This window comes from Aethalodelphis obliquidens, unplaced genomic scaffold (genome assembly GCF_003676395.1).
Source record: "Aethalodelphis obliquidens isolate GAN/ISIS:26980383/991018 unplaced genomic scaffold, ASM367639v1 scaffold2, whole genome shotgun sequence".
Classification (NCBI taxonomy): domain Eukaryota; kingdom Metazoa; phylum Chordata; class Mammalia; order Artiodactyla; family Delphinidae; genus Aethalodelphis; species Aethalodelphis obliquidens.
Genome location: NW_020837946.1, coordinates 57,610,440 through 57,622,428, shown reverse-complemented (window position 1 = coordinate 57,622,428; position 11,989 = coordinate 57,610,440). Strand labels below are relative to the sequence as shown.

Here is an 11,989-nt window from a genome sequence, read left to right as displayed (position 1 = left end):
CTCCTGTTGTGGAGCACAGGCTCCGGACGCGCAGGCTCAGCGGCCACGGCTCACAGGCACAGCCGCTCTGCGGCATGTGGGATCTTCCCAGACCGGGGCACGAACCTGTGTCCCCTGCATCGGCAGGCGGACTCTCAACCACTGCGCCACCAGGGAAGCCCCAAGAAGGGGAAATTTTGAAAATTACTTAAGAAATAAAAGATTGTTGGGCTTGGCTGTGTGAGATGAGCAAGAAGAAAAAGTTCTTTTAACCATTAGATAATATAGGTACAGTACCTTGGGCTTTCCAGAGTCTATGAAAAGGTATAAAATATGAATAAAAAGGTGTGGCTCCAAAACATAAAAGGAAATCTAAAGTTAATTTCAAAAGCAATTTATATTTAAAAAAACGAAGTTAACAGCAAAATATATATATTTGATATGGGATATAGTGTTTGATATGGTGTAAGATGGAGGCCTCGAAATGAATAAGGCCAGGCCTACAAACATCTTAAAACAGAACTGAGATAAAAGAAAAATGATGTCTTGTTTTCGGTCTTGTGAATTGGCTAAATAACAGCGTCACCAGCTATTAAAGGGATGCAGGTGTTTCAGCGTATCTGGGAGGAAAACTGATCGAGTTCGGTTTTGGACATATTGTGAGGTTGAGGTGACTATGGAACAACTTGAAATCAAGGACTTATTCCTAATTTTAGGGCCTTTGTTTAACACAGCAAATGCATAATAAACAATGATGGCTGTAAATTCAAACTGCCTCCCTACCGCAGTGGATCATGAATTCTGTTAAAAACAGACTGATGTTAACTGGGAGAATCATTAGTTGAAATGGGGAATATCAGATAAGATTAAGAGATATATCAATACAACTTCTATCTCACATTCTGTTTAACACTTCCCTACCATACATCTAGTTCAAAACAAAGAAAATCATATTTCAGCATGTAAATTACTCACGCATACTCACAAATTCCCTACCTCCACTACAAGCCCTTTTACTATTTCTATTCCATGTAAAAACTTTATGATGATTTTCAAAAACAAAAGGAAAGCTGCATGTTACCCCAGACTTATACATTAAAAGCACTGTCATCAATCCCATGTTGCTCTATTCTTCAATCCAATTCTAGGATTTCCTGGGCCAAAGTGGACAGTGAGTGATTATAAAGTCATGAGTAGCATGAGAGAGGGTGAGAGGGTGGGAATGAGGAAGAATTTGGAAGATCTGGGTGCTACTTTTCTCCACATTGAATCCTTGGCCCTAGGGCGTTTGCTGGTGTTATTCAGTAAAAAACAGCGTGATGACCACATTATGAGGCGATGTAGTATAATAGAAAGTACCTGAACTTTGCAATGAGGCGAAACTGAGTTAAAATTCCCGTGATCTCAGAAGAAGGTGGGGAGACGGCAACAAAGGGAAAAGGAAGAGAGTATACAGATTGCTTTGTTTCCTTTCACCCCACCTCCTTCTTGCTTATCTTGGCCCACTAGCCTGTACATCAAGGCTTATCTACCCCAGACACTCAGATGACCATCTATTTGGATATGTGGAATTGTAGAATCCTAGAATTATAAAATGTTAGGAATAGAAAGATGAAGCAGCTGGCTTCAAGAATACCTGTGATTTGCTCCAAATTAGTCGTCTAGCTCATTTAGTGGCAAAATGAATAGGTATTTAAGTTCTCAGCCCAGATTTTTTCCCCTATATACCACAATTTAAACCTGAAAAAGCAACATAATTAAGTAACTGAAGGGGGATTTACGCTTTATAATTTTCCATAAAAGCAGATTTCCATGAACTGTTAACAAGCTCTATTGTCCAAGTATGCTATTGATTCAGAATTCAGCATGAAGAAATACTAAATTATACCATTCTTTTGCCAGAAAGATTAATAATAAATCTGGTGGATGGGAGTAAGAACAGTCCCTGCTCACTCACCCAGGCATAAGTGATTGGAGAAGGAGTTGGACGTGGTCATATCAGAGTCCTAAGCAATAATATTACCTTTCTCTTCTCTCTCTGTGGCTACCAAAAGAAATGTTATTTCTTTGACCTCTTTCTTCAAAGTTTCTACTTTTAAATCTTTTCCAAACAATGCATAAATGAATGCATGAATTAACAAATGAAGGAATGAACAAAGACAATGGATAATTATTCCAAAACTAGAGAGGCAGCAATGTAGAGTGATTAAGAGCATAGACTCTGAAGCCAAATTGTCTGGGTTCAAATACCAGCTACACGAATTATTAAATGTATAACCTTGGCCAAGTTACTCAACCTCTAGGTCCTCTGTTTCCTTATCTGTAAAGTGGAGATAGAAATTGTACACACATCCTAGACCTGTTGTGAAGATTAAATGAGGTTAGAGTCCTGGAAGGAGGTTAGCCCAATGGATAAGCGTGCTATTGTATTATTGCTCTGTTATTATTGCAGGGTTAATGGAAATACTTGTTTCTGGCCACTGTGTTGTAAGCTAAGAACAGCCAAAATGCTAGGCAAAGTTCAGTAGATAGGAAAGAGCCAGGAGTTCCCAAGGAAAGCTGCTTGAACCAAAAGCCAACCCAAGAGAAATGACATCGGCTTTAATTTTACGAGTTACAAAGGTCTTTTCTCTTTAGTTCCTTTCCTTATTCAAGAAATAGATGGGAGCTGATACAGCAGGACAGATGGGAGGGAATGGGTAAGATGACATAGAAGAAAGCAGCTACAATAAAAATGCCTTAGAAGTTTTTCAGTTCTTAATTACTGAGTCTACCATTCATGAGGAACTTTTTAAGAGTCTCAAAGCTATTAAAATGGTAATTAGGTCCCAAGAAAACAAGAACCAATTCAATTACATGCTGGATGCTTTTAAAATTGAAAGCCCTCTATTAAGAGGGTTTTAAATGAGGCACAGTTATAACTACAGGTCCATGACCAACCTTAAAGCCAAAGTGTAGGTTCCTGGCTGACGCTGGCTCTCCCGAATGAGGTAGCTCCCCTCAGCTACACTCAAGAGCTGGTCTGCTGCTTCTCGGGAGATCATGCCATGAAACCTAAGAAACAAAGTCAATTCAGAAACTGCATGCTTTCCACCTTTTTCAATAAAACAAGATAAAACAAAACCTCCCACCTTCTCTTGTTGATTTCTAGACAAAGTACTGCCATAAAATTGAAGGGGAGCAGTTGGGTTTAACTATGCTTGTGTTTCTCTGGGCCTGGCCCGGGGCCAGCTTCTCTGTGGTGACAAGAACAGCACCGAAGTAGCTCTCCAATCCATTTAACAATCACGGAATCAAAATTCACATCCATCTACCGAAGACCAACCACCTGTCTCAAGAGGACAATTCCCTTCTTATGTAGCTGCCTGACCATATGGACATGCTTAAAAACACTCAGCAATGTGTCCCACTTCCCTTCTTCACACCAGTGGCATTGCTCCAAAAATTTTGGCTCAGAGTCTAAGTTGGCAATTTTCCAGGTACCCTGGGTTGCCCTTAATTGGCATGATTGCTCAATAATGTGCAGAATCTGCATCACTGCATACTCAAGCCAAAAGCAAACAACTGTAATACTTGCTTTCACTCCCTGCTAAAACCCTATTTTTGATTAACAGAGAAAAAAGGAGGAAGAAGAGTAAACAAAAATAACACACTCCTTATACAAACACAGTAGATTCAACCTGTAACATTCTGACATAAAACACTGAAAAATTAAAAAACAGCCGTGGTAACTAATGATTAATATTAAAAATATAAAACCACCTTATATTCGTATGGTGATGTACAGTTTATAAAGAACTTACACAAATATTATGTCCTTTCATTAACTCAAAGAAAACTGAATTGAACAACTGCTCACATGAGCCCGTAGCTTTTAAAGGTACAAAAAACCCAACAGTCCCTTGAATTTGGAATGATATTTTGAAAAGGCCCTGAAATAGCACCTTAATAATTTAAGAACTTTAAATTATTAGGGCTCAAGTGGCAACTTTTTGAAATTTTTCTCATGGGAAAGGTTCGGTCTTTCTCAATTTAAGTCTTAAAGCAGTTTATAGTACATACGCTCAAATCATGACAATTAAAACAAGGAGGTTTAACAATGGGCTCCTAGAATTTCTTATCTCCTTAAATTCCTCAATCTTTCAAAACCAGGTCCACTGATTCTGTAGGAGTAAGAAGACAGTAAACTATCTGTGGTAATAACACATATATTAGATTAGTATATTGGTATATTATTTTAAGTTTACATGACACCAACTAATAAAGTTAGTAAAATTTAATATCTCCTTGTTTCTAAAAACCCAATTAATTCAGAAGAAAATCTCATTCAAGGAAACCAATTTTGGAACACAACTTGATGATGGTATTTAAAGACTCTTAAAACTATTCATACCAGCTGACCCAAAATTTCCGCCCCAGAAAAAGATTAATGCACTAAGGTATTTCTTACGGTGTTACTTTTAATACTATCGTTTAAAGTCAACCTATATGCCAAAAGCAGAGAAATGACTAAATTATGGTATAACCATAAAGAACACCAGTGGCTCCCCTCAACTCCTAAGCACCTAGGTTCTACTCATAAGAGTCCTGAAAACTTAAACAGAATTTTAGATAATTTTAAAATATTTGTTATATACATTATTGTTTATCTGATATGATCTTCAGCCATGAAAAACAAATGATTTTATTTGGGGAATGATGGGATTATAGGTGATTTTTATTCTTTTCCTCGAAGGGTTATATTTCTATTTTTTTTAAATAATCAGAAGAATTAAGGACTTTAAAAATTATTACATTTTTCATAAAATAGAAAAATGCTCATTATTAATATTAAATGGAAAAGTCAGGCTATAAAAAGTATATGTATAATAACTCAATTTTGTAAAAACCATTAAGAAAATAGATCTTCAGAAGATAATACTTCAAACTGTTAACATTAGTTATTTCTGGGTAGCATGAATTTACTTACAGAAAATTTGGAAAATAAAAGTATAAATGTAGAATAAACCACCATACCTTACTACATGCATACATGTATGTATATGTATCTATATGCTTAATAAACACATACAATCAAATATATACTTTTCCTCATATATATACATCTAGCATTATTTATTTACATATATGGCTTGCATCTTTAACATTATCGCATACACATTTTCCCATGCTATTTTCTTCTCTACACTTATCTTTATTTTCTATATTTTCACCAACTACAACAATTACATTTACAATCAGAAAAATAATTTAACTCATTCAAACTTGAATACCTCCTTCCTCTTGCTTTTATTTTTTTACTAAAAGCATCCATTTACCTCTCTTATACATTCCAATCTACAAAATGTTTTCTGATAATCCATACTTACTCTCTTCCGTAATACTTTGGTCTATTTTCTACCTATTGGGAAAGAGAAAAAAGGATATTTGTGAAAATGGAAATGTTCAGAACATAACTCAACATTCTGAATATGTGACAAACTAAAGCATATATTAAGAAAAAGAATTAGAATAAGATTAGAAAAATCAGAGTCTGGGGTCCCAGTCCTATCAGCAGATTGACTGTGCCATTTGGACTGGTCACTTCATCTCTCAGACCTTTTTCTTATCTATAAAACACTGTGTGTGTAAAAAGAGTCAGACTAAATTATCTTTCATTTCTAGGATTTTATGAATCTGAAAAAATACTTACATCACTTTATCCAAAAGGTAAAATGAAACATCCAAAAACTTAATGCCACGATTGTGTCAGAACAGATTGTGGCTTTCTCTCCCATCCTCTCCCTTCCTGTTACACCATATTCTCCATTCTGTTAACATCTCCATATAATCTTGCCCTTCTGTTCTCCCATCAGCTCTTCCCTCACCACAGTTTATCTCCCCTAGCTTTTCATGGCTGGTGTGCTCATTGTACCTAAAGAAAGGTCCAGGAGAATAGATTCTAAGGAATTTTTACTAGGGTAGACTTAAAATATTTGCCCTGTTCATTCAAGAAACATTTATTTAGTGGCAAATAAGTGATAAGCATTGTCCTACCTGTAATATGACAAAAAGTCATTACTCTTTTGAGACTTTCTAATGATGACAGACAATAAATAAGTTTAAAGAAATAAAACAAACGAACACAAATAAGTGCTGTAATGAAAATAAGAATGAGTAACAGTAAAGTGAGGACTAACGACGTATTTAAGTTGGATGGTCAGGAAAGACCTCTCTGAGACGACATTTAAACTGGGTCCTGACAGGAATGGAATAAGCTTTCCTGAGGAGGTACCTGGGTGACACCATGGACTACATTTATTGAGTTTGTGCTTTGTGCTATAATTACATTTGGAGATCACTTAATCCTCACAATGAGATGAATTATTCTACTGCATTCTCATTAAGATAGTATTATCATTCTCATTTTATTGATGAAGAAAACTGAGAATCAGGGAGGTTAGAGAACTTGTTCAAGGTTTCTTGGTAGAGCCTAAGGTAAAACTGGGATTCTTATTCAGGAATAGCAAGAAGGGCCCAAACCCTTTGTCTATTTGACACTGACTCATCTGAATTAGTTAAATATGGCAGTTCCCAAAGCTAAACTCAAAGTCTATCCTTTCAGTGACTGTCTTCCCTTCACCTCTACACAGAGCCTGACTACCAAGTCTAGGTTACCTATCCACAGGTCATCAAGGTCTGGTACTGCTTCAGCAAACTTGAGATATTTATTCGTCTTGAATAAATAAATTTTGTATTTCAATGAAATGCATGATATATAGCATACACTGCTGGCTTATGTAGCCCAGATCATTGTCTTTGAGCTATTTTGGAACTCTGTAAGACGTAGGTAACTGATACACACACACACACACACACGCACACACACACACACACACACACACACACTTTTCCTGTGTGGTAGTGGTTTTACTGACTTCTTCCCTACCCCTTCTCAGGGGAAAAACAGGTTTTGTCTTTAACTATAACTCATCTCAACATTCCTTGAATTCCTATAAATATACGCTATTTTGACTTTTCCCTTTGAACTGATTATTAACATCTGCCTGGTTCCCTCATATCACATGAGAAAATACATTTTTATGGCGGGGGCGGCTGCGTCGAGTCTTCGTTGCAGCTCACGGGCTTCTCTCTTGTTGTGGTGAGAAAATACAGTTTTAACACATGTTCATCTTCATTTCTGTAGGAGAGAGACGATTTTACCTCTTCCTGAACGTTATATTTAAATAATACTTTACCCTTCAGGAATCTTCTGTTGTCTGCTGAGGTTGTAGTCAGGTTATTTATATTCTCAAAGTAAATTCCACCTGATTTGGTCTTATTGCATAATTTCTCTGCTCATAAAACTAAGTGTACTAAAAATATACCAGTTGGTCCCTATAGCTACAGAGGATGGCTATTCTATTTTTAGGTCCAGAGCTTATTAGAATAGGGTCATGCATCTACTTTTGTTTGAAAGCAAACTTTTGCTTTTGAGAAACAAATTCAATGTTTACGTCTTAAATAATTAATTTACGGTTCTACAGTATTATATGGTGAAATGTTATCCAGAAGAACAATTTTGCAGTGTCTATTCAAACTAAAAATGTGCAAACCCTCAGTATTTACCGTACAGGAACACTCGCACATGTACACATGAAAACATATATAAGAATGTTCACTGAAGCACTGTTCAGTCATTTTAAAAATGGAAGTAAATATATACCAATAGGGGAATAACTAAACTGCTTTATAGTATAAGTAACATGCATGGTTTTAAGGAATGATGTAGAACTACAGGAACTAACATGAAGAGGTCACCAAGACAAACTATTGAATAGTATAGTTATAAGCTATAAAATAAGTAATGCAGTACGACACCACTTAGGAAAAGCACATGCACATGCAATAATATATATTTATAGCATAGAGAGATATCTGGAAAAATATATACCAAATTCAAATGGTACCTATAGGAAGCTGGGAGGTAACTGAACTGAGGGGCCCAAGGGAATAGCAAAAAAGGGACTTTAGTAGTGTCTGTAAAAAAATTTTTTTAATAAAGAACGTCACCTTTAAAAAAACAGAAATCAAGATTAACTTCCATACAACCTAACAGTGGAGTCTCAGACACATTAGAATGGGGGCCCCCAACATTTTGAGAAGACGAGATCATGGCCTTTCCATCAAATCACGAGATCTTTGCAGGTGGTTGAAGGTAAAATACTTTATCAGGCCTATGTGACTGAGGTAAAAAGAGGAAAGTTCTTGAATACACTCTACTCATTGATGAAAATCCTGGACAAGTAGTGAAGGCTGAGGGGCTGGTGGTGGCCCCAAGTGGTGTGGCAGCCCAATGGTGTTGAAACTGAGCAGGGCCCTCCCAGGTACAAAAGCTTCTCCATAACCCCCATTTCTTGTTTGTAGAAAAAGGCTTCAGTCTCCCAGGCCCTTTCCTGAGTTCCAAGGAACAGAGTCAAACAGTTACTAATTAGGGATGTGAAGAAATGCAGAGGAAAAGCAGTCAACAAACATAGTTCAGCAATAGAGTCCTAGTTCCTCCTCAAAGGATATACACAACAATCTGACATATATTTTTGAGTTGTTCTGCAGGAACTGAGACCCATACACGGAGGATGGTGACTATGTGCTGACCACAAGCATGCAGACCCTAGACTGACTGGAATCAGAGGGTTGATGATTAAAATTCTTGAAACACCACCCCATGACCTCACCACCAGCCAATCAGAAGAAAGCCATGCACCCTGCAGCACTCACCCAAAATGCTGCCTTTAAAATCCTTTCCCTGAAAGCCATGAGCGAGTTCGGTTCTTTCGACCATGAGGTGCCCGTTCTATTTGCTTAGCCATGCAATAAACGTTGTACTTCTCTTTACCACAACCCAGTGTCAATAAGTTGGCTTTGCTATGTGGGTGAGTGGACCCAAGTTTGGTTCAGTAATAGTGTTACAACCCAAGACAAATACTGATTATTTATTTGATACTCCTGCATTAGTCCACAATATGTTTCCATTGATCACCTAAGTAATCATCTTGATGACATAATTGATTTCGGCCTTATATTGCTGAATAATTATATTCCTTTACACTAAAGAATCTTGAATTAAAAGAAATTAAGTAAACACTGTTGATTAATACAGTACTGTTACAATAAGCAGTAAGTCCAAAATAAAATTCACACACCAATTATATCTTTTCTGCATTTTTATAACGGGAATGTCAAATAAAACTCAAATTTAAAATAATTCTTTTTTTCTCATATCTAGATAGTGAAGGGGATCAGAATATGCCACCCCAAGATATGCCTCTTTAGCATAAGGATTATTTTGAGCTGAAGGCAATTAAGAAAGAGCAAACACAGGAGGAGCAATCTGCCCTCCACATTTCGGCCTAAAAGTAGGGCATAGATTTAATTTCCCCTTGTAAAGGTGTCCTCCTCTCCCAAAGCAGAAGGAGGAGACAGAAGGACTTGAGAGACACCCAAGATGACTTGAATCTGCATAATAACCCTTACTAAACAACCCTTATTTACTATACATTTCCTAATCACCTTCCCACAATTTACCACCTCCCTCAGAAGCCTAGACTCCCTTTTCCTTTGCCTCTTGTGCACACTTTAACACCCTTTATTAAAATGGCATAAAAGCCCCTAGGTGTAACTGCCTTTTTGGGGCGTTTATTTACCTCCTGTGAGCCCCTCCTTACCCAAATGCACATGAAATAAATCTTTCCTCCTGTTAATGTCTCTTTTGTAAGTTTAATTTGTAGGCCCAGCCACTAAACTTAAGAGGGTGGAGAACTTTCTCCTCCCCAACTACAGCATTTGGATGTCTTAGATATCATTATTTAAGAACTGACTTGGAATAGTCTTTTCAAACTCACAGACAGTGAAGCATTACACTAATGATCAAAATAAAGGATTAGTCACTAATATAACCACCTTACAACCAATTTGAAATTGATTCAATTGAAATCATACAAATAATGATTATGAATTATCACAAACGAGTTTACCTGAAAATAGATCAAACGGAATTTAAATGTTATATGCAACAATAAAACTATGCTATGTGCATATAAACATTAATACGCTTATTTCTAAGTTTTTAAAGGGCATGATAACAGTCAATGAACTTTTTTCATACTAAAACTGGTTGAAGTCAATATGACTAAGTAAGACATGATTTTACATTAGTACTTGTGCTGAATTATATGCTTTGCTTTCTCTAATTTTCTATATTTAGTAGGTAACATTTCTTTTATGATAGCATATCATGGGTAGAAAAAATGGGAAATGAGGAGAACAAAAAATTCCTAAATAAAAATAAAAGGTGACAAGCCTCTTAGATAGCCTAATCCACCAGAGGGCAGACAGCAGAAGAAAGAAGAACTACATTCCTGCAGCCTGTGGAACAAAAACCACATTCACAGAAAGACAGACAAGATGAAAAGGCAGAGGGCTAAGTACCAGATGAAGGAACAAGATAAAACCCCAGAAAAACAACTAAATGAAGTGGAGATAGGCAACCTTCCAGAAAAAGAAATCAGAATAATGATAGTGAAGATGATCCAGGACCTCGGAAAAAGAATGGAGGCAAAGATCAAGGAGGTGCAAGAAATGTTTAACAAAGACCTAGAAGAATTAAAGAACAAACAAACAGAGATAAACATTACAATAACTGAAATGAAAACTACACTAGAAGGAATCAATATCAGAATAACTGAGGCAGAAGAACAGATAAGTGACCTGGAAGACAGAATGGTGGAATTCACTGCTGTGGAACAGAATAAAGAAAAAAGAATGAAAAGAAATGAAGACAGCCTAAGAGACCTCTGGGACAACATTAAACGCAACAACATTCGCATTATACGGGTCCCAGAAGAAGAGAGAGAGAAAGGACCCGAGAAAAAATTTGAAGAGATTATAGTCGAAAACTTCCCTAACATGGGAAAGGAAATAGCCACCCAAGTCCAGGAAGCGCAGAGAGTTCCATATAGGATAAACCCAAGGAGAAACACGCTGAGACACATAGTAATCAAATTGGCAAAAATTAAAGACAAAGAAAAATTATTGAAAGCAGCAAGGGAAAAATGACAAATAACATACAAGGGAACTCCCATAAGGTTAACAGCTGATTTGTCAGCAGAAATTCTACAAGCCAGAAGGGACTGGCATGATATACTTAAAGTGATGAAAGGGAAGAACCTACAACCAAGATAACTCTACCTGGCAAGGATCTCATTTAGATTCGATGGAGAAATCAAAAGCTTTACAGACAAGCAAAAGCTAAGAGAATTCAGCACCACCAAACCAGCTCTACAACAAATGCTAAAGGAACTTCTCTAACTGGGAAACACAAGAGAAGAAAAGGACCTACAAAAACAAACCCAAAACAATTAAGAAAATGGTCAAAGGAACATACATATCAATAATTACCTTAAACGTGAATGGATTAAATGCTCCAACCAAAAGACACAGGCTTGCTGAATGGATACAAAAACAAGACCCATATATATGCTGTCTACAAGAGACCCACTTCAGACCTAGGGACACATACAGACTGAAAGTCCGGGGATGGAAAAAGAAATTCCATGCAAATGGAAATCAAAAGAAAGCTGGAGTAGCAATACTCATATCAGATAAAATAAACTTTTAAAGACTGTAAGGGCTTCCCTGGTGGCGCAGTGGTTGAGAGTCCGCCTGCCGATGCAGGGGACACAGGTTCGTGCCCTGGTCCGGGAAGATCCCACATGCCGCGGAGTGGCTGGGCCCGTGAGCCCTGACCGCTGAGCCTGCGTGTCCAGAGCCTGTGCTCCGCAACGGGAGAGGCCACAACAGTGAGAGGCCCGCATACTGCAAAAAAAATAGTAATAAAAATAAAGGCTGTTACAAGAGACAAGGAAGGACACTGCATAATGATCAAGGGATCAATCCAAGAAGAAGATATAACAATTATAAATATATATGCACCCAACACAGGAGCACCTCAATACATAAGGCAACTGCTAAC

At 37.2% G+C, this 11,989-nt stretch overlaps 1 protein-coding gene across 2 annotated transcripts in view; it reads right to left on the bottom strand.

Moving 5' to 3' along the window:
* Positions 1-11,989, bottom strand: part of CHN1 (chimerin 1) — a 177,062-nt gene that overhangs the window by 105,016 nt on the left and 60,057 nt on the right. For both annotated transcript variants that reach the window (XM_027127799.1, XM_027127789.1), the window contains exons 5-6: positions 5,349-5,380; positions 2,920-3,033 (exon numbers count right to left, since the gene is read on the bottom strand). In XM_027127799.1, coding sequence (XP_026983600.1) covers positions 2,920-3,033; positions 5,349-5,380 — 146 coding nt within the window. The remainder of the gene's footprint in view (positions 1-2,919; positions 3,034-5,348; positions 5,381-11,989) is intronic.